Genomic DNA, 26,069 nt, shown 5'->3' with positions numbered 1-26,069 from the left:
AGACAGACAGACAGACAGACAGACAGACATAGACAGACAGACTCACTTAGTGGTATTTGGTGTGTAGTCAGTGCTGTGAAACACAGGCTTCACCCAGATTCCGCTTTTGTCTGTCTAGAACCATTTCCCAAAAGACACCTAGGACCTTTTAAATAGCCCCTCCCTCTCCCTCCTTCTCCAGCCCCTGGCAGCCACTGTTCCGCTCTCTGTCTCTGTGGATTACCTTGTCTGGGTGTGTTGTACAGATGGAAGCCTGGGTTCTGTGACTTCGTATGTTACCAATATTGTCTGTCAGCTCTGAGTTTCTCTGTGAGCACTGTTTTATACCCCTGTCTATTGGGATTGATGTGCAGAGGTGAGCCCATCCTGGGGGAACCAAGCTGATGAGACCCTCAGCACAGAGACGCATGATCCTGGCCTGAGTCTGACGTGTCCCGGAAACTCAGGCGAATGCTTTGTTCTTCAGGTCTTACATTAATGGCATTAGGAAGGTAGAACCTAATCCAACAGTGGTGTTGGAGCAGTTAAATTAGATGAGGTCCTAAGGCTGAGCCCCTGTGACTGATCCTTGGTGGCTTTATGAAGAGAGCAGAGGGAGCACACAGACGCAGGCAAACGCTCCTGGTTCCACAGCGCATGGCCCAGAGCTGTCGGGCTGCCAGCACTTCTGGCTTTCAACAGAAACCTGTTTTTTCCTCTGTAATATACCCTGGCTCTGGTGTTTCATTATACTAACAGAATTGACTAATATGAGTCATCAGGCAAGAGAACATCAGTGTTTCTGCCTGGGAAATCCTTCCCAGAGAAATCTTGTTTTCCTGCCCACCAGTCACCTTCTGTCTGCGTATTGATTAGCTGTCCAGATGAATGTTTTATCTGAGATTTGGGAAGAAGTAACTAGCATTCTGCCAGTGGAAGAGAGCAGCGAGCCCCCAGTGAGAGTCAAGCATTCATGGACGTCAGGAACAAGGCCAGAGGGGGGAACAAAAGACTCATAATGAAAAAAACAGCGAGAACAAAGAATATAAATGTTACTTGGTAGTTGGGAGGCTAAGGCAGGAGAATCGCAGGTCCAAGGCCTGCCTGGGCAACTTAGCAAGAACCTATCTCAGAATAAAGATAGAAAAGAAATGGGGATGTTGCTTAGTGGTACTGTGCTTGGCTAGCGTGTCTGAGGCCCTGTTCACTTCTCAGTGTCACACACATGGTCACAGAATCACCCAAGTGGAAGGAGATGAAGTCACATCCCTACCTCACTCTGTACATGGAGTCCACTCAAAGATCCTGGAAGGAGTCAAAGCCGAGGATAAATACAGAAACTTTAAAAAAAAATATTTAGTACAGGGTCTATAGGGTCTCACTACACAGATTGGACTTGTAGTGATCCTCCTGTTTTCAGCCTCCCAAGAGCTGGGATTATAGGCGGGCACCACCATGCCCAGTCTCAGTCACCTCTCAGCCGGGGCTGGCACAGCACTCCAGGGATCAAATCCCAGTCCCTGTGTCTGCCTCAGTGGGTGCTTCAATCTGCTGAGCTATCTGGCTGGCCCATAGAAACGGTTTTGACTTTGGAGTGAGGACAGAGTCTAATGCGAGAGGTTCTGCTTTGGGGGTCACCTGGCATGTAGGGGTTTCTCAGAAGCTCTGAGCAGCTCCCACCTCACTCTGAGCTCTGAGTGAGGTCGTCAGTAGCTTGGGTCCATCACACACCATAGCAGGGTTGGCCAGAAATGATCAGGGATGGGGAGGAGAGGTGGGTGAGGCCATGCGCACCACATTCGGATGCCATCCCTGGCCTGTCTTCTTGCCAGCCCTGCTGCTCTGCCTGTGACAGAGCCCCTTCTCCCACCTCCAGCCTGGACTCTTGCAGTCCCCCACCCCCACTCCCCATGCTTCCTACGCCAGGTCTAGCTCTGCATCTTGTGAAGGCCCAGTTAGATCCGTGGCCTTGTCCTCATACAGCTGCCGGGCGTTGCCTGCACCACTAGCTGCTCGCTAGCACCAGTGTTTGTGCCCCAGGGCCTTTGCTTGTGCCACCCTGGCCTTGCCCCAGGGCTTCTGCTGACACCCTTCCCATGAGGCATTGCAGCTGCTTGGGGACCTCAGCCCTCATGCCCTGTCCCTTTTCTCCCTCACCATCAGCTGCACTAGCACGGGCAGGGGGTTATTATGGAGCAGGCATAGGTGGTTACAAAGCTCCAGCTTTCTCCTGGTGACCTGTCTGGGCACTATGTGGTTGTGGGTCCCTGGATAGCTGCTGGAAAGGCTCCTGCAGATCCAAACTGGACGCTGCCATGGAGGGCAGGAGGGAGGGCTGGGGCCTCCGATACTCGCTTCCCTCAGAATGGCCCCGCTTCAGTGCTCACTGGGTCCAAGCGCAGCCACTGCTCGGCATTGGGTGCCGTTTAGCCTTTGTGCAGCAGCCGCTTGTAACCATGGGCCTAAACACAGCCTGCTGAAATGATACCCTGGGGCGTTCAGAGAATGTTTTTGCTGTTTTGTTTGAGACAGTCTCATTATATAGTTCACACTGGCCTTGAACTTGGCACTGTAGCCCAGGTGGGCCTCAAACTCATGGCAGTCCTCCTGCCTCAGCCTCCTGAGTGCTGGGATTATGGCATCTTCATTGAGATATAACCACAGACCATGAAACCTATCCCCTGAAAGTGTACAGTTCAGGGGTTTTAGTACACTTACAGGGGCATGTGGCCTCACTCTAGCTCATCTGGGGACGTTTCCATTGTCCCAGGCACAGCCATTCCAGACCCCAGCCACACAGCCCTGAGTCTGTTTTCTGTCTATTGAGATGTGTCCTCTAAACAGAATTGCATAACACGTGGCCTTGGGCATCTGGCACCCTGCCTTGGTGGCCCGTCCTTGTCATGGCATGTGCCCCGTGGCCATCCTGCTCATGTGGTGGCGTGAGCATCAGCTACGTGGTTGTGTCACATGCTGCCCGGCCATGCGCACATGGGCTTCCAGTCGCCTCCACTTGGAGCCCCGGGCACCCAGGTACACACGTATTTCTCGGCAAGGGTGTAGGAGCGAACAAGCTTCCCAGCAGTGTGGTCCTTCTGCAGTTCATGCTTGTGGGGTGTGTGGTCCTGGGGATTGAAGCCAGGCCTTTGTGCCCAGCTGCCTCCCCAGCCTCTGCCTTTTGAGACAGGGTCTTGCCAAGTTGCCCAGGCCAGGTTGAACTTCTGATCCTCTTGCCTCAGCCTCCCAAAGTACTGGGATTATATGCCTACTGCTTTGGTCTGTGCTTTCCTTTTTTTTACAACAACAAAACATCCCACCCACCCACCCCCTTCACATGGATACAGTGTGTGTAATCCTCTACTACTGCTGGCTGGTACTTGTTTCTAGAGTGTTGCTATTATAACCTCCACCCAGCTGTCAGAGCACCTTAAACGTGTCCCTTTGGACTTGCCGTAGAGCCCTTTCCCATAAAGGAAGTGGCAGGATGAAGCCAGTGTGGCCATTGGCAGTGGAGCCCTCTGACTAGAGGACTGCATTCAAATCATCAGGGTTCATTTGTGAGCTCGACCAGACTGTCAGGGCATTGTCAGCCACTGCAGACACATGAAGGGTGGCAACAAATCTGAGTCACCAGATTCATGTGCTCCCAGCCAAGCATGTGAGAATGTAGGCTCTGCTTTCTCATGTCTTGTATTAACAACAAGCACCCTCTCACTGGACGTCGGGGTGCACGTCTGTCATCCCGCACTCAGCAGGCTGAGGCAGGAGGATCGCCTTGAGTTTGAGGCCTGCATAGTGAGGCATGTGTCTCCAAAAAGAACAGCCTTGGAGGGACAGAAAGATAAAAGTGAAAACCTGTGTTAAGTGAGCTTTCAGAGCTGGCCTCTGGTCATTTTATGAGTATCCCAGGTTTACAGGGGACACTTTTGTGGGTTTTTTGGTCATTTTGAGACGGGGTCTCGCTATGCATGCAGTTCAGGTTGGCCTTGAGCTCACTTTGTAGCCCAGGCTGGTCTTGAACTCCCAAGGATCCTCCTGTCTCAGCGCCCCCAGTGCTGGGATTTCCAGCTTGAGGTACCACACCTGACTGGAGTCACACTTTCTTGTTGTTGTTCTCCTCCTCTTCCTCTTCCTCTTCCTCCTCCTCCTCCTCCTCCTTTCTTCCTTTCTTCGTCATCGTTGTCCTCCTCCTCTTCTTCCTCCTCCTCCCTCTCCTCCTTTTTCCTCCCCTCCCTTCCTTCCCTCCCTCCCTCCCTCCCTTCCTCCTCCTCCTCCTCCTCCTTCTTCCTCCTCCTCCTTCTCTTTCCTCCTCCTTTCTTTCTTCCTTTCTTTCTTTGTCGTTGTCCTCCTCCTCTTCTTCCTCCTCCTCCCTCTCCTCCTCTTCCTTCCTTCCTTCTTCTTCCTCTTCCTCTTCTTCCTCCTCCTCTTCTTTTCCTCGTCCTCCTCCTCTTCCTCCTCCTCCTCCTCCTCTTCCTCCTCCTCCTCTTCCTCCTCCTCCCTTCTTCTTCCTTTTTCCTTCTTCTTCTTGCCTCTGTGTGGAATTGGAAGAGGAGCTTCCTCCAGCAGTGCACAGCCCTCAGGCGTCCCGTCCATCTGATGGGAGGCTGGTTCCTCTCAGCAGATGGGTGGGCACCGTCTTCTCCAGGACTGGAAGGTGTGAGCGGAGCCTGTGCGGACTTGAGACCCCACCTTCCCCCTCTGTCCATGTGCTTTTGTGCAGTGAATAACATGTCCCTAGTATGCATGTTTGGTATCTGACATGTGGTTTGTTTTTTTTGTTTTTTTTTTCTTGTTTGTTTTGTACCAGAGTCAAAGTTGGAGCCTTGCACTGCCAGGCAGGTGCTGTGCCACTGATCTACATCCTGGCCCTGCCCCGTTTTTATCTTATAGGTGTACATGCCCTGTTGGTTTCTATGGCTGCTGTTACAAATGCCACAAACCCTTGACTCAAAATGGCAAGTTATGCTCAGTAGAATAAGCGTGTGCCTGGCAAAACGGCAAGTTACTTTCTTCCAGTTCTGGAAGCCAGGGGTCTGAAATCCAGGTGTTGGCAGGGCCTCCTGGGCAGCCGCTCTTGCTCCTAGGTTCTGGGAAGACCCCTTCTCTGAGAAGGAATTTCTTTGTTGGGGGTGGGGGCTGGCTCCGGCTGCCTTAAGCGTGCATCTGGTAAGGCATGTGGAGCTGGGGCTCGAACCGTGGTCCCCTGCGCCTGACTGGGTTAAACAGCTGAGCTAACCTGCAAGCCCCCAAGACTCCTTCTTTGCCTGGTCTCATTTCTGGTGGCTCTGGGTATTTGTGGTGTGAGCCGTGCCATTCAAACCGCTGTCTCTGACTTTGCATGGTCTTGTTGTTGTCGGTGTTGTTTTTCTGCTGTTGTTGACTTTTGTAGTACTGAAGATTAAACCAGGGTCTTCGCATTGAGCTACATCGCGAGCTCTTTTTACTTTTTGTTTTGAGACAGAGCCTGGCCAGGTCATCCAGGCTGGACTCAGTTTTTTTTTCGAGCCTTCTGCCTCAGCCTCCTAGGACTTAACACAGGTTCATCCAGTTGTGATCAGTGACCTGTCAACTCAGGCGGGGGACAGGTGACAGGAGACGGTGCAACCGGGTCTGGCCAAGCCCGGGGCCTGGAGAGGAGTGTGGCGACTTGCATGTGTCTGGGGTGAGGTCAGGCTGCTCCCGGCCCCCAGAGAGGGCGTGCGAGTCAGTGCCGCTGCGTGATGCGCAGCCCCACCCCAGGCTTCAGAGCCCCAGGAGCTGGTGTGTGCTGTCAGGGGTGGGGCTGGGGTGGGGCTGGCAGCCGCGCCTGTGGCGTGGCCCTAGGGAGGGGCAGGGCTTCCACCTGTGCTGGTCCCGCTGCGGTGATCTTTGTTTCTGCTCCACTTCCCACCAGCTTCCCGGCTGGCTTTGCTGAGCCCCACTGCTCCTATTGGTTCACACGACGTAGTGCCAGGCCCTGGACAGCCCAGGAGGGTCCTTGAGCTGGGTCACACACATAGCTGAAAATGTGAGTTCTTTTGTGTCAGGTCATACATGTATGGCTATTAAAAAAAAAAAAAAAAGGAAAGCCGAATAGTTCCTCAAGCTGTGAGAATTAAGAAATTTTTTTGGGGAAAAAAGTAGTTTGGTGGCAGGCAGTCTTTCAGTTTTTAAGAGCCCAGTGTTTTTCTCTGAGGTGGGTTTATCAGCTTTAAGCTCTCTGCCTCCTCATCACAAAACAGCTGCCATGGCTCCAGTTGTTTCCACTGTGTTCAAAACTAAAAACAAGGAGCCAAAAGCTCTCTTCCTCGAAAAACTGTGTTTTTGTATTTTAGCAGAAAAACTTGCCCCACGTCTCCCAGACTGAAATTTCATTGAGTGGAGGTCAAGTCTGTACACTTCAGTTTTTACTATTTGTGGTGTCCTGGCTACTCTAGCTATGAGGAAGGCTGGGGATAAGATCTGATAATATGGGGCTGGTGAGATGGCTCAGTGGTCTAAAGCACCTACTTAGAACAAGCTTAGCAAAGCACAGCACAGGGACCGCGGTTCAATCCCCCAGCACCACATGCCAGCCAGCCCCGCCCCCTGGTGGGCTGAGCTGGCCACACACACACACACACACACACACACACACACAAATAAAATTTAAAAAAAAAAGAATATCTGATAATAAAGATGCTAGGAATGCTCCTGCTCTTTTTTTTTTTTTTTTTTTTTTTGGTACCAGGACTCAAACTCAGGTCCTTGTGCTTGCCAGGCAGGAGCTTGTGCCACTGAGCTGTATCCCCAGTCTCCCCTAATTTTTTTATTTTAGGACTATTTCAGCCACAATTCATAGTACAAAAGATGTTTGTTGTGACCCTGTGTACACGTACAGCCTCGCGTGGTTGGTACTAGTTCCACAAGCTGTCGCTTCCATGTGCACCTTGATAGTGTCTGTGGTCTTCCATCCCATGTGACTCCATACTGTTGTTGCTCAAAGAAATTCCTAGTCAACACCAGGCATGTGGCTGTAAGCCCAGCACTCAGGAGGCTGAGGCAGGAGGTTTGCCATGAGAGCCAGCCAGAGCTACCTAGCAAGACCCTGTCTCAAAACAAAAACAAAAACCAGTTTCTGGCCCCAGCCTGCCCATTTGATTTCACAGCCTTCAAGTCACACCCCACAGTTTGGAAAAGCTGGGCTCAAGCGGTCCTTGTTCACACTGTGGGGTCACCACCTTGCTGGTGACCAGTGAGGAGGGAGGGCTGGAGTTGGGGAGCAGCCCTGGCACTGCTGCAGCTTCCTAGCAGCCATGGCACAGTTCCCGGATGATAGAGCTCCTCGCTGGCCGGCCGGAGAGCTGCCGCAGATCCTTCCCGCGGGTTCCTGGCCTACAGGGCCTTCTGGCTCTGGCCCCTGCTGCGGCCTGGCTCCTCCCACAGCTCCCAGTGCTGGCGCAGAACTCGGCGTGTTTCCATTTCCGGGAGAGGAGGGCTTCCCAGAACTTCTGGAAGGGCACGTTGTCATTCTTGTGTCATCACTGTGGTTTCCAGCCCTGGCCTGACTGGCTTTTTATAGCAAGCTTGGGGGTGGGGGGTTGGAGTCCCGGGGCCGAGTTCAGATTCTGGCTGTGGTGTGACCTGGAGCCGCTCTGTTCTGAGGAGCATCAGCAGCACAGCGCCTGCCTCGGCCGGAGCCCTGCTGCCAGGGAAGTGCAGTGAGGCAGCAGGGCACCGCGGACTGGGGGTGCAGCCGTCTGCTTCAGCTGCGGGGTGCCACAGTAAGAAGCAAGACCTGCCTCCAGAGCCAGAAGGCAGAGTGAGCCCCAGGTCATCATTGTGCTCAGGTGCCTGCTGCCGAGGGCTGGGCACTGTGGGCACATTGGCCAGAGTCCAGGCCTCTTTCCACACAGACCATCAGCAGCATGATGGCAGTGGTGCGGGGCCCTTGTTCCTGTGGCCCTGTCATTGTTTAACATCTTTGGAGTGTGTCGGGGTGAGCAGGGTGGGCAGGGAGGGCAGGGAGGGATACCTGGGCCACCCCAGATTGAGAACCACTGACCCTCCTCCTCTCCGCTAAGGCGCTTCCAAGCATCCTTGGTGCTTGCCCCATGCTGGCTCCCTAGGAGGTTCTTTTTTTTTTTTCTTTCTTTCTTTCTTTCTTTCTTTTTTTTTGGGGGGTGTGCAGAAGCAGGGATTGAACTCAGGCCCTTGTCTTTGCCAGGGAAGCGCTTATTCCACTGAGCCATCTCCCCGGGCTCCCAAGGAGGTTCTTAACAGATGCCCTTTTCACCTGCCACCTCTTGAACAAGTGAGTGGGTTTATTAAACTTGCTGTGCAGATTCCTTCATTCGGCACAGTACTGCAAGCCCTGTGTGCAGGCTCCAGGGATCTCACAGAGGGCCCACTGCCTGTCTGGGAGGGGCACGTGTGATCCTTCAGTGTGTTCTTACTTACACAGTGTTCAGCTGGGCATGGTGGCTCGGGCCTGTGGTCCCAGCTGTTTGGGAGGCTGATGCAGGAGGATCACAGTTTCAAGCCTGGCCTGGGCAGCTTAGCTAGTTAGTTAGTCAGGCTGGCTCACAATAAAACAAGGGCTGGGGGGTGTGGCTCCGGTGGAAGATGCTGAGTTTCCATCCCCAGTGCTGAAGAAGGTAAGAAATCACTTTGGGGCATTTCAGATGGTAGAGAGAAGGGTAGAATGCAGAACCTCACATACACATGTGCTCCCCAAGGCTACTCCCTTCCTCCAGGTTCACAGAAGGGGTGAGGCTGCCCCTCCAGGGGGCCACCAGCCACAGGTCCCCTGCTCACTTTCAGTGTAGCCAGTGCCACTGAGAACTGTTTAATTTCACTTGATTTTATATTTATGTACATTTTATTTAAATAGATGTGCCTAATTGCCTCTTTAGCCAACAAAAAATGTGACCAGCTTACCCTTCCTCTTTGTTTTTTGGGGTGGGCATTGGGCCCAGGCCCTTTCACCCTGAGCTCCATCCTCAGCCCTTTACATTTTTTGAGGTGGGGCCTCCCTAAGCTGCCCCATGTTGAGCGTGCATTTCAGGGCAATGGAGTTCATTTTTTGCAGGGCAGCCTCCTCACCATCTGGCTCCCGAGCGCCTTGTCTTTGCAAACTATGGCTCTGCCCATCGTGCAAAGGTCCCTTCGGCCTGGCCACTACCCGGCCCTGCCTGCCTGTGGCTGGGACAGAGCCTCCTGCAGGCAGTGTCCTACAGACCAGGCTCTCTGAGTTGGCGTGGCGTCCAGCAATGCCCCGGTGTCCCGGTGCATGTCAGATTCCCTTTCTGGGTGTGCATTTGGTTTTTTTCTGACAAGGTCTTGCTGTATAGCTCAGGCTAGCCTGGAACTCTAAGTGACCCTCTTGCCTCGGCCTCACCTGTGCCCAGGTTACACACTGTCCCAGCTCAGGAATCTCCTTTAATTGAACACATTTTCAGATCCCTACGTCTGCCTTGAGCAGGACCCTGAGGTGCAGGCTGCTCTGAACCTGGCTGTGCAGACACGTCTCATGCCTCCTTCTCCTGCGTGTTCACTCCGGTGGAGTGGCTGGATCATGTGCTCGGTCTATTTTTAATGTTCGGAGCCCCGCCAGGCTGTTTCCCAGGGTGGTGGCCGCCTTCTGGATTCCCAGCAGCAGCGGGCAGCTCCAGGTTCCAACTCCCAGCCATCCCCCCAGCGGCGGGTCCTGAGCTAGGCGGTGGCGCCGCCCTGTGGCTCAGACTGTTCCTGGCGGTTACCCGTGCCAAGCACCTCTGCATGACTTATTGGCATATTTGTAGATTTTCCTTGGAGAAACAGCTATTCATGTCTTGCCCTAATTTCCTTCATTTTAACAAATTTGAACATAAAAGGATACAGCCATGTGTGTCTACTGGCAGCAGAATAGGGAACTCCAGGTCTGTATGCCTCAGCACCCGCAATAAACTGCAGTGTCATTTCACTCCTTGATGTTTCAGGATGTGCCTCTTGGGAGAGGAGGGCTCTTTTTCTTTTCTTTTTTCTTTTTGGCTTTTTGAGACAGGGCTTCAGTATGCAGTTCAGGCTGGCCTTGAGCTGACTTGGTAGTCCAGGCTGATCTTGAACACACAAGGATCCTCCTGCCTCAGCCTCCTGAGGGCTGGGATTACAGGTGTGTGCCACCACCCTTAGCTGCTCTCAAATTTAAGATCCTCTGGTCTCAGCCTCACAGGGTGCTGGGATTATAGGAATGCATCACCACACCCGGGTTGGTTTGTTCTTCTTTCTGTTTAGTTTGTTTTTTAAGACAAGCTCTTGCTATATAGTTCAGGTTGGCCTCAAACTTGCGATCTTCTTGCTTTGGCCTGTCCTTCCCCTAGAGGAGGAGGGGACACCGCTCCTTCTGTCTTTCTCTTGCTTGTAGCTCTGTTGCTTTCTCAGCCCTGAACTATCCCAGGCATTCATGAGGTGATGCAGCAGCACCGTCCCCCTGCCTGGTGGCGCTGCCATACTTGCTCTGAAGGATGTTGTGGACAGAGGGGCTTTGTGGGTCAGGGCTGTGAGTGGGGTGCAGTCCCTGTGGCTGCCCCTCCCCCACCACAGGGTTGGGGCCACATTATCAGCCTCCCACCCTGTGCCTAGGTTTCCTCATCTGCAGAGTAGTATGGTAGAAACCTCTGCCTGGTAATGACTTCCAGGGGGAGAATGACTCCCAGCATGGTTCATTGTCACTACCCTTAGATTCCATGTGTGGAGATTGACCCGCTCCATTTGCAAAAGGCCATAGCTGTAAACTTAGGGTAAGCAAATCGGCAGTATGAGGTGTCACTGAAAACTACAGTGAATGGCTTTTGTTTTCAGTTGATTACAGTTAAAGACCGCGCCATTAATCCATCCTCGAAGACTTTCCCCCTCGCCTGGAACACATCTGCCCCATCATTCTTGTCCCTTTCTGCAGCAGTTCTGGAGTTTTCTTTCATGAATGTCTTTAGTTACATGGTCGTGGCTGCCTCAGTGTCCTCGATTGATTTAAAATGTTTCCTGTCCATGTCATTTTGACTTTGGAGAAGAGCCAGAGGTGGCATGGTGGCAGATCAGATGCATAGCGTGGGTGAGGACTTGCTGTCACATTTGTATGCACCTGCCTTCCGGTGGGTGGCGCGTGGCAGCAACTTGTACCTCTCTGTGAACATGCTTTGTAAAGACGTAAAAGAGGCAAAGACGATGGGCAAGTGTGTTCCAGGCTGGGGCTGTTTTCAGCAGTTCTGTAATACACTCTGCAAAATTTAAGCCTTCACCAATGGCCCGTTGTGGTCACCCTGTGTGTGGCCTAAAGAAGGTGATTTTAAACAGAAACACCGAAAAAAAAAATTTAAAAAATAAACAGAAACACCGAGACCACAGGGACAGAGTGGTCAGGGTTAGGTAAGGGTGTTGCAGCAAGAGACTCCCAGGACTGTGGGTCCCCGGCAGCCCCCCACCTTCACCCCAGGGCTGTCTGACTCACAAGGCCTGACTTGAGTGGCGAGCCCACGATTGGGTGTGACAAGATGTGGTCTCTAGTGTGCTGCTCCACGCACCTCGGGTGCGCCGTGACAGAGTGCGAGTTGGTGTGGTTTTGAACTTGAACCTGTCATCTCCTGCTCTCCCCTGTCCACCTCATCTCCTGTCTGTCCCCTCCACCCACACTTTTTGCCTTCCTCCCCAGGCCCTGGCCCTTGGCCCTGCACCTCACTTTGTCTGTCCTTCCATCTGTCCATCTGTCTGTCACTGAGCGTGTCATTTTCCCACTCATTCAGCCTCTCATTCTTCCCGCAGCTGGCCCCCGAGAGGACGCTCTCCAAGTCCCCAGCTGGGGGCCCCGCGTAGACCTGGAGTGGACACCCCCACCTTCCCTTCATGATTCGTTTGTAGCACAGGTAATGGGGTGGGAGTGGGGGTCCTGTCTGCTTCCAGGGCAGCTGCCCTTCCACACACTTCTTGGACCCATGTGTGCTCAGGGCAGAAGGCCTGGCACCCCCTGGGATGGTCCTAAAGGCCTCTGCCTGGAGGACCCTGGGCAGACTGTGCCTTTTCAGGCCACTCCCAGGCCAGTTGTAGAATGAGGGTCTCACAGGAGGGTCTCAGTGGAGGCTGCTGAGGAGCAGGGTGGTCACGTATATGGTGTGGCCCAGGGCACGTGTGTGCTGTCTGCATCTCATGGGGGGGTCGGGGCTGGGCGTGTAAAACGTCCCCCATGCACATGGGTTTCTAAGGAGGGTCCACAGGCCAGGACTCGGGAGAAACCCTGCCTCTTCCAGGGCCACTGTCTAAGACTGCCTTAGTCACAGTGTGCCTGAGGCCAGGGGCCAGGGTCGTTGCCAGGCACAGGCAGAGCACTTTCTGGATGCAGGGACCCCACATAGCTTGTGTGCTTGTGAGGTGCCTCAGTGACATCCAGGACCTTACACACACATGTGTGGGAGGGTGGCAGCCCATCCTGGATGTGCCTCTGCCCTGCGGTCCACACCTTGCTCGTCCCTGGGGGTGGGGGGTCCATAATGGAAGCTCGGAAGGATGGAGGGAGCAGGGATGTCACGAAGGGCAGGCATGGAGGCTGGGTGGGGGATGGGGCTGATGGACAGACCCGGGCAGCACCAGTCACCGTGGGTGTGACACGGGGGACGGAGAGCATCCCTCTCCCCGGGTTCAAACGTGCTAACATTTGTGATGCGCTTAGACTGTGCCCCATTGGGCTGAAGCGCTCAACAAACGTTAGCCCTCCTCATCCTCATCATTCTCACGGCTTGCTCGGCAGCCTCTGACTCAGCACCCACCCTGTGGACCTCCCCTTGCTTCTGCCTCAGTTTCCTGGTGGCCCCTCCCTTCCTTGAGAGTCACACTGCCTAGAGCTTCAGGGGCACCGGGACCTCAGACCCTTGGCCCTTCCTGCTGCTCCCAGCTCCCTCCGTCACCCTGTTACCCTGAGGACAGGTCCCTCCACACTGCCTCTGGGTCACGGCCTGCATTGGAGGAGCAGGGCGCAGGGTGGTCACTGTGGGTTCCAGGCCAGGCCCTGAGACCTGCTCGCTGGGAGACGGAGAGTGACCATTTCAGTGCCTCCCGCTCCTCATCGGCAAAGCAGGGTGGCTGGTCCCCTCATGGCCTCTGGAGGGATCCACATAACTCCTCATGTCTAGGGCACTTAGTGCCAGGCCTGTGTGCAGCCAGGGCTCTCCTGGTTTGGCTGTACACTGTCCACCTCAGGGGCTAGGAGCTTGGGTGAGGGCAAGAGGGAAGGGGGCTCCCGGGCCATGAGCCTTGGCTCCACCTGTCCCTGTGGACTCAAGGGAGCGGAAGCCCCAGCACCTGCAGGGGCTCCCTGAAGGGAGGGGCTGGGCACACCACCACAATCTAACCTTGTCTCCCTCGCCCTCTTCCTGACCCCACCCATCCAGTGGCGATGGATGATGAGGATGGGAGATGCTTACTAGACGTGATTTGGTGAGTAACGGGCTCCCCGCCCTCTGTCTCAGATGCCCTCCCTCCTCCCTGCCCAGCCCACAGCCTCAGTGTCCCTTTCTTCTCTTTCAGTGACCCTCAGGCCCTCAACGACTTCTTGCATGGGTCAGAGAAGGTGAGTGCAGTGGGGAGCAGTGCTTGCCAAGCAGGGCTGGGTTCTGTGCTGAGCAGGGATTGCTGAGCGGGGCAGCGGTGGATCCCTGCTCTCACACCATCTGTATTCCCTTAGTCAGTGAAGAAGCCACGAGCTAATAAAACGGTGACAGTGAAAAGCACCATTCAGAGTGTGATTAAAAAATAAAAATGTCAACCAGGTGTGGTGTCACCCACCTGTAGCCCCAGCAGTTGGAAGGCTGAGGCAAGATTGCTGCTAGTTTGGGACCAGCTGAGTTACCTTGTGAGTTCAAGGCCAGCCTGCAATATGTAGCAATACCTTATCTCACAAGACAACAAAAAATTTTGTCTATGTAGGAAAAGAAATTTGGGCTAAGGAGGCTCAGTGCAGGGTGCTCACCCAGCATTCACAAGCCCTATCCAGTCCCCAGATGAGAAAATAAATGTAAGAGAAAATGAATACACCAGGCCAGCCTGAACTGTACAGTGAGACCCTGTTCCAAAAAGACAGACAGACAATAAGAATGAGTGGGATGAGGGGCTTCTTTAGTGTGGTCAGAGAGGGTGACTGAGGAGGTGACACTGCAGGTGGCGGTGGCTTTCTGAGCAGGGGAAGAGCAGGGACACAGGTGGAGGAAGGGATGTCATGCTGAAAGACAGGAAGGTGGTTTCTACTCTGACTGGCGACAGCTGTGGGGGTTATTGAGCAGGGCCAGCAGAGGTGCCGCGCCTGTGGAGCCTGGGACACAGTGCTGCCGCTGCGGAAGACCCAGCGTTTGAGGGGCCGTGTGCGTGCCTCGCGCCAGCTGACTCAGCTCTGGCTTGGGCGCTGTCAGGATATTGCCATTGAGATGGGGGGTTACAGCCCTCTTGGGTGGCATTGCCCTCCTCTGTGGCCTGTGTCAGTGGCTGTTGGCAGGGACCTCAGTGCAGCCCTACCTGAGTGTCCTTGGGCTGTGGCAGCTGCCACCCCAGAGCAGTGATCTGAGGGGCATCTCCAAGGTCGTGCGCTTCCCTCACATAGAGTCCCTGGCAGCACAGGGCGCTAAGTCCAGGCCCCCCTTGAGGGAGGGGAGCTGAGTTGTCCCTTGCAAGGAAAAATAGCTGGTAATTCAGGGACCAAGGCATCAGTGGCCTGATGGAGGAGGCTGTGGAGGAGGTGAGGGGTACAGACTGGGATCCAGGTGGGAGATGGAGTCACCCAGATCCGTAGGTGGCCACGAGAAGGGAGTGGTGGTGCCTGACTACGGTTTGGAAGATGGGGAGTTGGGGGTGGGGTTCCAGAGTTAGGAAACTGTTGGGTATCCCAGCAAGGCTTCTGGGAGGCCTAGACCACGGACAGAGGCTCTAGGTGCTGTTTGGGCACTGAGCCCTGCTAGAGCTGGTGCCTTTGGGTATTAAGCCCTTGTGTGTGGAGGAGGGGCAGGCATGCCTGGCCAGAAACTTGCGGCCAGCTGACCCCAGTCTGCAGCCTGAGTATAGGTTCCTGTATCCTGCGCCCTTCCTTAGCACTGCTGAGCCTGGGCAGCCCTGCTGACTTTGGACCTTGGGGGTGGGTCTCGTTGCAGCTGGACAGTGATGATCTCCTGGATGCCCCTGGAGAGGCCCAAAGTGCCTTCTATGAAGGTCCCGGGGTAAGTGGGAGGAAGGGCTGGTGGCCCGAGGGGAGGCCTGGGCCCTGAGAGTTTGCGACCCATGAAGGCAGAAGCAGCAACTACAGAGAACGGGGGGAGGGGGTGCAGAGTGGGGCCTGCCGTGTAGTGCAGTTCTGGGCCACTAAGGTTGATGCTGGCTCCAGGAGCCCCAGGGAACACTCAGCAGTGGGCATGTGATCTGAGTGGGGGACCTGTTGACCTGCAGAGCTCAGACCAAAGCCCAGAGCAGCCCCTTCCTTGTCTGCCACTGTAACTGTTGTTTCCTGAGCATTCACTCCACACCTGGTTCTTTTTAGCCATTGACCTTTAGTCCTTACAGTGCATTTATAGACCCAGCAGTGGCGCCAACCATGAACATCAATTATTTTGTGGTTATTGCTCTTGTCGTACCTCTATTCTTCCATAGCCATAGAGTCCTGAGCCCAGTGCAGAGGTGATGTGTTTCCACACCTGTTGTGGGGGGTGCGTGCTTGCACCCTCTGACATGTAGGGGCACTTGCCCTGCCTGGCCCTTGCAGGTTGGGGGCTAAGCGGGGAGCCCTATCCTGGCAGCCCTGTGCAACCTCTCACTGGCTTGGACCCTGGGCCTTCCTTCCCGGTGCAAGGCTGGGAGCAGTGGCTGCCTCCCTGAGCTACTGTTGACAACATGGGTGGCGGTGACGGTGTCATGCCTCACATTTGTGCCACAGGCTAGGCATTGCTATGAGCCCTCTGTATGGATCAAGATCTTTCCAACTTCAGGGTTTTGTTTTTTTTTTAATTCCCCTTGAACTTTTTTTTATTTTTATTTTTATTTATTTATTTTTTAAATTTTATTTACGTGTGTGTGTGTGTGTGTGTGTGTGTGTGTGTGGCCAGCTCAGCCCACCAGGGGGCGGGGCTGGCTGGCATGTGGTGCTGGGGAATTGAACCGCGGTCTCTGTGCTTTAAGCTTAGCTTGTTCTAGGTAGGTGCTTTAGACCACTGAAACATCTCACCAGCCCGCCCTTGAACTTTTTTTTTTTCTTTTGTTGTTCTGGGAATTAAATCCAGGGCTGTCACACTGAGCTACATCCCCAGCTCCTCTCCCCTTTATTTAGTTATTTTTATTTTTTGTACATTTTAGGGAAGGGTCTACAGGGTGTTCAGGGTCTCACTACTAGATCCAACTTGTAGTGATCCGCCTGTTTACAGCCTCCCAAGAACTGGGATTACAGGCATGTGCTACCATGCACAGTCTCAATTGCCTCTCAGTGTGCCCCCCTCCCCCCCCCGCCCCACGCCAGGGCGGGGCTGGTAGCAGGCTTGGGGATCAAACTCCCCAGCCCTGTGCCTGCTTGCAGGTGCTTTAATCTGCTGAGCTATTTCACAGGCCCTATTTTTTTATTTTGAAGACAGTTTCACTGAGTTGCTCAGGCTAGGCTTTAATGTGTGATCCTCCTGTCTCAGCCTCCCAGAGAGCTAGGATAACAGGCATGTACATTGTGTCTGGCATCCAGCACAGGTGTAGATCCATTTGCTGGGCACAGATCAGTGGCTAAGGCAACCCACCCTTACTGTGGCTTGTGGAGTGCTGGGCAGGTGTGTGTACTGGTATTTCTAGGTGCATGTCCTAGATCTCCATTCAGGACAGCAGGAGGGGCAGTTAAGACACGGTGTGTTCCAGGGCCGGGGAGATGGCTCAGTGAAGTAAGTGCTTCCCTGGCAAGCGCAAGGGCCTAAAATTCAATCCCCGGTTCCGCAAAAAAAAAAAAAAAAATTGTGTTCCTGCATTTGGTACCAGGGCTTACGGATGGCTGTTGTGGCCCACACCTCTATTGTAGTGATTTTCTTTTTCTTTCTTTTTTTGTTTGGGAAAAGGTCTCTCTATGTAGCTCAGGCTGCCTTAAACAACATAGCCCAGGATGACCTTGGACCCAGTGATCCTCCTGCCTCAGCCTCTGAGTGCTGGGATGCCAGGTGTTCCCCACCACACCTAGCACTACTTTTTTTTTTTTTTTAGACAGGTTCTCACTATGCAGTTTGGGCTGGCCTTGTGCTCACTTTTGTAGCCCCAGGTTGGTGTCAAAACTCACAGAGAGGGGCTGGGGAGATGGCTCAGTGGAAGAAGCGCTTCCCTGGCAAACGCAAGGGCCTGAGTTCAGTCCCCATTTCCGCAAAAAAAAAAAAAAAAAAAAAAAAACTCACAGAGATCTTCCTGGCTCAGCCTCCCAAGTGCTGGGATTACAGGCTTGTGCCACAATGCCTGGGGCCAAAAGGGCAGGCCTAGGCATCTGGGGCTGAGACTGCACAGCGTGTGGCGCTGGGGATCAAACTCGAGTCCTTGTGCTTGCCAGGTAGGTGCTGATGCCTCTGAGCTATCTCTATGGTTCTGAGCTGTCGCTATGGCTCTGTTATTCTGTTTTTTAACCCAGCCTCAGTTCTTCATTGGAAGCCTCTGGGGCCAGGCTAATTTTTTTTTTTAATTGATTTTTTTTTTTTTTTTTTTTTTAATTGGATAGAGGGTCCTGCTATGCAGCTCGGACTCATAGTGATCCTCTTGTCTCAGCTTCCCCAGCACTAGGATTACAGACATGCACCACCACGCCTGGTTTTGGGGCCAGGTTGCAGGGCCAGCACAACGTGCAGTACCCAGGATTGAACTGGGGTCCTTTTCACTTACCAGGAAGGTACTTAGACCGCTGAGCTTACTCCCCAACCCCAGGCATGTCTTAAAATTACAAAATTTTTCAGATTTTAAAATGGGGGTGAATTTTTTTTTTTTTTTTTTTTTTTTTTTTTGGCGGAACTGGGGTTTGAACTCAGGCCCTTGCGCTTGCCAGGGAAGCGCGTATTCCACTGAGCTATCTCCCTGGCCCCATGGGGTGAATTATTTTTATTCCCTTCCACTGAGCACTGCTGGAGAGACTGAGGTCAGATCAAGCAAGCTCCAGGTCACACAGCCAGACGCCAGCATTGATCCCAGGCTCCCTCACTTCCAGATGGAACGCTCCTTCTTGGACTTGGCTGTCTTGGCACCAGGTGTCCTTTGTGGCAGCTGTGGTCCAAGCCCAGCTCTTGGCCAACCTTACCTATTCCCTTCCTCCCTCCCTGGCCTCCAGCTCCACGTGCAAGAAGCTTCCGGCAACCACCTGAACCCTGAGCCCAGCCAGCCAGCCCCCAGCGTGGACCTGGACTTCCTAGAAGATGACATCCTGGGCTCACCCGCCACGGCGGGTGGTGCTGGAGGAGGTGGGGGCGCCGACCAGCCCTGTGACATCCTTCAGCAGAGCCTGCAAGAGGCCAACATCACAGAGCAGACACTTGAGGCCGAGGCTGAGCTGGACCTGGGCCCCTTCCAGCTGCCTACCCTACAGCCTGCAGATGGCGGGGCAGGCCCAACAGGCACCGCAGGGGCAGCCGCTGTGGCCACAGGACCCCAGGCCCTCTTCCCAGGCAGCACTGACCTGCTGGGGCTGCAAGCCCCACCCACTGTGCTGACCCACCAGGCCCTGGTGCCACCCCAGGACGTGGTCAACAAGGCCCTGAGCGTGCAGCCCTTCCTGCAGCCTGTGGGCCTGGGCAACGTGACCCTGCAGCCCATCCCAGGCCTCCAGGGCCTGCCCAATGGTAGTCCTGGGGGCACTGCAGCTGCCACTCTTGGCCTGGCACCGATCCAGGTGGTGGGCCAGCCTGTCATGGCACTCAACCCACCCGCCTCACAACTCCTGGCCAAGCAGGTGCCTGTAAGTGGCTACCTGGCCTCAGCAGCTGGCCCCTCAGAGCCAGTGACCCTGGCATCAGCTGGTGTGTCCCCCCAGGGGGCTGGCCTAGTCATCCAGAAGAGCCTTCCAGCCGCTGTGGCCACCACACTCAATGGGAACTCAGTGTTTGCAGGGGCAGGGGCTGCCACTGTGGCAGCCAGTGGGGCACCCTCGGGACAGCCACTGGCAGTTGCCCCAGGCCTGGGCACATCGCCTCTGGTGCCAGCCCCCAACGTGATACTGCATCGCACACCCACGCCCATCCAGCCCAAGCCCGCCGGAGTGCTGCCTCCCAAGCTCTACCAGCTGACACCCAAGCCATTTGGCCCCGCAGGCGCTACGCTCACCATCCAGGGTGAGCCGGGGGCTCTCCCACAGCAGCCCAAAGCCCCGCAGAACCTGACTTTCATGGCAGCAACAGCAGGCAAGGCTGGCCAGAATGTGGTGCTCTCCGGCTTCCCAGCACCCACCCTGCAGGCCAATGTCTTCAAGCAGCCCCCGGTCACCACCGCGGGCACAGCGCCACCTCAGCCTCCTGGAGCCTTGAGCAAGCCCATGAGTGTCCACCTGCTGAACCAGGGTAGCAGCATTGTCATCCCCGCACAGCACGTGCTGCCGGGCCAGAACCAGTTCCTGCTGCCTGGTGCACCTGCCGCTGTCCCTCTGCCTCAGCCCCTCTCCGCCCTGCCGGCTAATGTGGGTGGCCAGATCCTCACAGCCGCCGCTCCCCACCCAGGTGGACAGCTCATTGCCAACCCCATCCTCACCAACCAGAACCTGGCGGGCCCTCTGAGCCTGGGCCCGGTCCTGGCCCCTCACTCCGGGGCCCACAGTGCGGCTCATATCCTCTCAGCCGCACCTATCCAGGTGGGCCAGCCGGCGCTCTTCCAGATGCCCGTGTCGCTGGCCGCTGGCAGCTTGCCCACGCAGAGCCAGCCCGCCCCCACTGGCCCCGCCGCCACCACCGTCCTCCAGGGGGTCACCCTGCCCCCCAGCGCCGTGGCTATGCTCAACACCCCTGAGGGGCTGGTGCAGCCAGCCACTCCTGCTGCAGCCACCGGGGAGGCCACACCTGTCCTCGCCGTGCAACCTGCTCCTCCGGTGCCTCCTGCGGTCAGCACACCACTGCCTTTGGGCCTCCAGCAGCCCCCACCGCAGGCCTCGCAGGTCACCGCCCCCCAGGCCGCCGCCCCACCTCAGGCCACCACCCCTCAGCCCAGCCCTGTGCTGGCGTCCAGCCCGGAGAAGATCATCCTGGGGCAGCCGGCCTCTGCTGCCACCGCGGCCATCCTCACTCAGGACTCCCTGCAGATGTTCCTGCCCCAGGTACTGGGGCTGGCCGGCCAAGCAGGCAGGCAGGGAGGTGGGGGTGAGGGCAGAGCTGACAGCAGGGGGAGCCCAGACAGCTGGGGAGGGGCTCAGCCCCAGAGGCATCTCAGAGGTGGCACAGGTGCTTGTGTCCCTGGGGAGCCCACGGTGAGGGGCCCAGCTGACCTGATAAGACAGATTGGCAGGGCGGGTGACTGACCACAGGAAGGGGAGGAAAGGACTGGCCAGTTGACAGGCAGGGAGAAGGGGAACCTCAGGGAGGGAGCTGGATGTGTATGGCTGGATAGACAGGGGCAGGAGATAGGCTCTGGGATGGAGCTAAAGTCAGCCAACCCTACAGAACTCAGAATGGAGCAAGATCCTTAGGTCCTGGCCTGTTGGGCCCCTGGCTGACTGACACTCCATTCTCTGGGGCTCCCAGAACGCCAGTAGGGACCTGGGCTCTTATGCTGGGGGGCGTGGGAGGGGGCTTCTGACCCCATGCGGCCACCGTTGCAGGAGAGGAGCCAGCCAGCCCTCCCTGCGGAGGGCCCCCGCCTGTCTGTGCCGGCCGCGGTCATAGTCGGCGCCGCGCCTCCCGCCCACGACCCAGCCTCGGCAGCCCCGCTCTCCAGAGGAGCCGGCCCTGGCCCTCAGGCCCCCGAAAGCCAGGCCTCCCCGGCTCCGGGCCCCCAGGTAGACTGACTCCAGCAGCTTCTCTGCAGCGCAGACGCGGCCTCCCCCTGCCCCCGCGGCCTCCCCGCTCTCCTCCTCTTCCTCGTACTCTGCGCTGCCTGCCTCTGTGCGCTGGCCTGGGAAATGGTGCTCTCCTGTGTCCCCCGGTCCCACTGCCGTCTCTCCTGGGTAGCTCCCGATGATGGTCACACATCCTTGAGGCCAGGACCAGCTCAGCGCTCTGATGCACTAGGCAGCGGTGCGGGGTACCCTCAGCAGAAGCCTCCCATGGTGGTGCCTGTCTGGAACTCTCGCACTCGGGATGCTGAGGCAAGAGAATTACTGTGAGTCTGTGGCCAGCCAGGGCTATGTAGCAAGACCCTGTCTCCAAAAAGAAAGAAAGAAGAAGAAAATGCATATGGTAGGGAATGGGGTTATCTCTAAAGGTAGCATTTTAATTTCTGAGACCTGTAGGAACAACGCAGAACGTGGCTGTGACAGGGAGTGCCCTCTCCCCAACGGGCAGCCACTCCCGAGGCCGCTTCTCTTGGCTCTCCTAGAGCAGAACTGCTCTGGCTCCTGACCCTTCCATTTGGGTTTTTTTTTTTTTTTGTTCCTCGAATGCCTTCAGGGCACTTTTGGCCAGCGGGAGAGTTGTGAGGTTTGAACTCCAGCAACCTGAGGCTGACAGCTTTGTGGAAGCAGCCACTTAAAGGACTGAGCTAGGGCCAGGCCCCCTGACCCTTCCATTTGTAAAGAGCTGCTGGCGGGCTGCCTCCTGCCTATCCGTGCTCCCTCAGTGGCAAGCGCTATCCCATCGTACAGTTGTGCCATTGTTTGCTAGCCGGTCCTCACTGCACTGTGAAGTCCCTCTTGGTCCTGTGCTGTTACGAACAAAGATGCATAAAAAGGTGTTGTTATGGGCAGCATTCTGGACAATGCTTCTTTGTTTTATTTTTTGAGACAGGATCTCATATGCAGCTCAAACTGACCTTGAACTCACTCTTTAGCATAGGCTGGTCCTGAACTTAAGGTGATCCTCTTGCCTCCGCCTCCCGAGTCTGGGATAACAGGTGTGTGCCGTCATGACTGGCCTTCTTTGAAAGGAAGCTACTGGATCGAAGGAGTAGGCATTTATATTTCTGACAGACAGTGCCCCTCATAGGAGTGTTAGTTGGTTTTACCTTTGTCAGCAAGATATGGCTTGTGCCTGTTCTCCTGCAGTGTTGTCGAGAGACTGAACTCTGCCGATCTGATAGGTGGGAAGTGGTGTCTTGTGTTGATCGAATTTGTAGTTGTTTTATTGTGAATGAGGCTGGCAGGCTTGTATAGATAAAGAGCTGTGTGTAGATTGTGTTCCATGCAACTTTCTGTTGCTGTCCTTCACTGATTTGAAGTTGGAGTTGCTAGCCCTCTTCACATGGATTCTTAGAAACTTTTCTTTCTTTTTTTTTTTTTTTTGAATTTTTTTTTTTTTTTTTTTTTGGCAGAACAAGGGATTGAACTCAGGCCCTTCCGCTTGCTAGGCAAGCACTTATTCTACTGAGCCGTCTCCCCGGCGCCTCTTAAAAACTCTTGACGGCCTGAAAAAGGAACCTTTCTCTCCCATCAGTGATAGACATTTGGGAGGGGGGGTATCCTTTACACTGAGGGTGGATCTTAGGGTTGAGAAAGAACCAGTTGTTAGGTAGGAAGAGGTGGGAGTGATCCCAGTGGAACTGGGGCCAGCAGTAGCCTGGGCTCTGACCTGGAGGAGCCTGGGCTCCACTTGGAAGCCCTGCCTCTACCCCAGGGCCGGGGACTCCAGAGGCTGCTGCTGGGGTGAGATGGAGCAGCCTGAATGTGGAGTTCATGAGTTAAGCCTGCTTAGCCCAGGGTCGTGTTTTGTTCTGGCAGTGCTAAGGGTTGAGCCCAGGGCCTGTGCACTGAGCTGCCTCAGTGCCCTTTCCGTGAACTTGGAGACAGCGTTTTACTAAGTTGCCCAGGCGTGCTTTGCCCTGGTGATCCTATGCCTCAGCTTCCCAGAGCACTGGATGGCAGCTCTGTGCCTCTGCACTCCACTTGGTGGTGTTGTTTCTAGGGACAACACTGATGGGACTGGTCCTGAGTTGCCAAAGGGCCTTGAGGCCAGGATGGAGCCAGATCACTGGGGGTGGGAAAGCGCCTGTAGAGCCAGGTGTGGTAGAGCACACCTGTAATCCCAGCACCCGGGAGCCTGAGGTAGGGGATGGCATATTTAAGCCCAGCATGGGCCAATTAACAAAATTCTGTTTCAGAGTAAAATATGCAAAAGGACAGGGGATGTAACTCAGTGGAAAGGCCCTGGGTTCAGTCCCCAGCACAGAAACAGTAACCTCCCCTCAGCCAGTCCTGGGCTCGCGGGCCCAGCAGCCCACTGCATCTCTCCTCCACGTGTCTGTCTCTGGGACAGCCCAAGTCTGCAACCAGCCATGCCCATCATTCAGCTCGAAACTGCCTGGCCAACTGTGTGTGGCGCTTGTAGACTTCTCAGTGGTCTCACAATGATGTCAACCAGGGAGGACAGGGCAGGGCCGGGCAGGTGGAAGATACCCAAGAAGGTAGTGTGGTGGGACGGGAGCACACAGCTGGGTATTTGGTGGTAGAACGATCTGTGTGAAAACCATTGTTCTGGGCAATGAAATGGGCCCCACGCTGTGTGCCCTCTGACCTCTGGACCCAGAGTGCGTGTGGGCACACGGGCATGCACACTCGCCCTTTGTGTCTGCACAGCAGATGCGCAGGGTCTGTCGTCTGATTATCTTACTGGATAACTTTATATGCTGCCTTTATTTAGCACTGCCTTGCTGTTGTCTGTCACCACCTTGTTCTGTCTTGTGTCACTGTCCCAGATGCATACAAGTGCCTATGTCACCAAAACAAGTTTCCTAAAGTGGCACTTATGGTTGGTTTTCTTTTTGAGACAGGGGCTTGCTGTACATTTCAGGCTGGCCTTGAGCTCACTTTGTAGCCCAGGTTGCTCTCACTCACAATGATTCTCCTGCCTCATCCTCTCCAGTGCTGTGACTACTGGCGTGCACCACCACACCTGGCCCACACTCATGGTTTTATTCTGTTTGGTGGGGCTGTTTTGGCATTGCTGGTGATTGGGCCCAGGGCCTTTGCCCTGAGCTACATCCCTGGCCCTTTTTATTGTTTGCTTTGAGATGGGTCTTACTAAATTGCTAAGTCGCCTGGGCTGGGATGGAACTTGTGATCCTCCTGCCTCAGCCTCCCAGAGTCCTTTCAGGTGTGCAACACCGTACCTGGCCATTTCTAATGGGCACCGAGTGCAGCTGGGAAACCAGTTTGGAAGGTTGTGGTATGGGAGCGAGGAGGGGAGTCCAGGAGCCCAGCACCGCTGCTTACAGACTGTGACCTCAGGTGCTCCCTTCTCCGCGCCTCAGTTTCCTAACCTGTAAAATATCAGTGATAATCACAGCAGCTACTTTATATAGAGTCTTGAGGCTTAAATAAACTAACTTGTGTGGTGCCCTCGGGCTGGGGTCAGGCACAGTGAAGGGCTCTGTGTGAATGGAGCCGAGCAAACTCTTGTTCTTCTTAGGTGTTTATTTTCCAGGCAAACTTTCTACACTGCAACAGTAAAGTGTGGGGTGCTTGGTCTCATTGTAGTGCAAAAGCAGTGTGGGCCACATGGGAATAAACAGGCTGGGAGTGTTCAAGAAAGCTTAATTTACACACACTGACTTTTCGAACTAGTAAAACATCGTTTATCTCTTGGACCCTGTACAGTGATGGCCCATGTGGGACAGCAGGCCAGGTTTCCCTGTGGGCTATCGTTTGACTTTTCTTTCTTCATCTTTTTCTCTTCCTCTTTATTCTTCTTTCTTTTCTTCTTTTTTTGGGCAGAACCGGGGATTGAACTCAGATCCTTGTGCTTGCCAGGGAAGCGCTTATTCCACTGAGCCATCTCCCAGGGTCTTTTTTTTGTCTTTTTGAGGCAGGTTTTTACCATGTGGTTCAGGCTGGCCTTGAACGCACATTGTAGCCCAGGCTGACCCTGAACTCACAGCAATCCTTAGCCTCCGGAGGGCTCGATTACAGGCATGCTACCACACCGGCTTGCCTTTTCATTTTGATGTCTTTTTTGGATTTTGCCATGTAACGGGTCCTTCGTGTCTGCCAGGAATCGAGTCCTGGACCCCTGCACAGGTACTGGTCATTCGCAGATGCCCAGGTCCCTTGTTGAAAGTGACACAGTATTTTCCTTTTTTTTTTTTTTTTTTCTTGGAGGTGCTGGCGTAGATGCCAGGAACCCTGCATGGTAGGCAAGTGTTCCGCCAAGCTGTGCCCCAGCTCAGTGGCACAGTACCTACACGTAACCCTCACACTCTCCCAGGTTCAGGTTACAGCCAGCAGCACCCAGAAGGCTGAGGCAGGATGATGGCTGAGAGTTTAGGGCCAGCCTGCCCCAGGTAGCAGGACCCTGTCTCCAAAACAGAGAAAAACTAACACAATGTAAACAATGAGTAAGGAGTTGTTATACTGTATTATTTTACAAGTAATGACAAGGAAAAAGTCTGTGAATGTTCAGTATGGGCTCAGTTCTTCTCTTTGTTTTTATTTGTTTATGTATTTATTTTTGAGACAAGGTCTTGCCATGTAATGCAGGCTGGCCTTGAATTCACTAGGGAGCCTAGGCTGGCTTTGAACTTGTAAACCTGCAGTGATCTTCCTGTTTCAGCACCTCCACTCCCAGTGCTGGGATTATAGGCGTGTGCCACCATGCCTGGCTCACATTTAGTTCTTAATTCTTCCTCTCCCTCCATCTCTTGGACCCATTTATTTATTTATTTATTTATTTATTTTTCTTTTCCCATTTATTTATTTGTTTATATGTTTGTAGCACACGGTGATCACATTTCTCATAGGACTAGAGGTCTCACAAATTACTGAGCTGCCAAGCGGGGCTCAGACTTGCAGTGCCCCTGCTTCAGTCTTCCTGCATGCTGGAGCTCGCAGACCTGTGTAGTCCTCCTCTGTATCTCTTCCCATCTGAGGACACAGCTCCAGGGGTGTGCGGGGCCCGCCTGTGCACTCACTGTGGGGTTCGAATTCAGTCCCCTCTGCCTGACCACTTAGGGTAGCGTCTGGAGGGACTGCAGGATCCAGAAGGCAGTCCACCTGGAGCATTTGC

General features: G+C 54.6%; 1 protein-coding gene across 2 annotated transcripts in view; it reads left to right on the top strand.

Moving 5' to 3' along the window:
- Positions 1-26,069, top strand: part of Bicra (BRD4 interacting chromatin remodeling complex associated protein) — a 61,242-nt gene that overhangs the window by 24,477 nt on the left and 10,696 nt on the right. Inside the window, exons 2-8 of one of the 2 annotated variants that reach the window (XM_023704577.1) lie at positions 5,873-5,986; positions 11,737-11,837; positions 13,356-13,401; positions 13,492-13,534; positions 15,102-15,167; positions 18,269-20,236; positions 20,738-20,914. In XM_023704577.1, coding sequence (XP_023560345.1) covers positions 13,361-13,401; positions 13,492-13,534; positions 15,102-15,167; positions 18,269-20,236; positions 20,738-20,914 — 2,295 coding nt within the window. In that variant the 5' untranslated portion in view covers positions 5,873-5,986; positions 11,737-11,837; positions 13,356-13,360. The remainder of the gene's footprint in view (positions 1-5,872; positions 5,987-11,736; positions 11,838-13,355; positions 13,402-13,491; positions 13,535-15,101; positions 15,168-18,268; positions 20,237-20,737; positions 20,915-26,069) is intronic. The other variant, XM_004644384.2, reaches the window with a different exon arrangement.

The sequence above is a fragment of the Octodon degus genome, unplaced genomic scaffold, assembly GCF_000260255.1.
Source record: "Octodon degus isolate 3935 unplaced genomic scaffold, OctDeg1.0 scaffold00197, whole genome shotgun sequence".
Taxonomy (NCBI): domain Eukaryota; kingdom Metazoa; phylum Chordata; class Mammalia; order Rodentia; family Octodontidae; genus Octodon; species Octodon degus.
The sequence above is the reverse complement of the archived record's forward strand: the minus strand, read 5'-3'. Positions and strand labels throughout refer to the sequence as shown.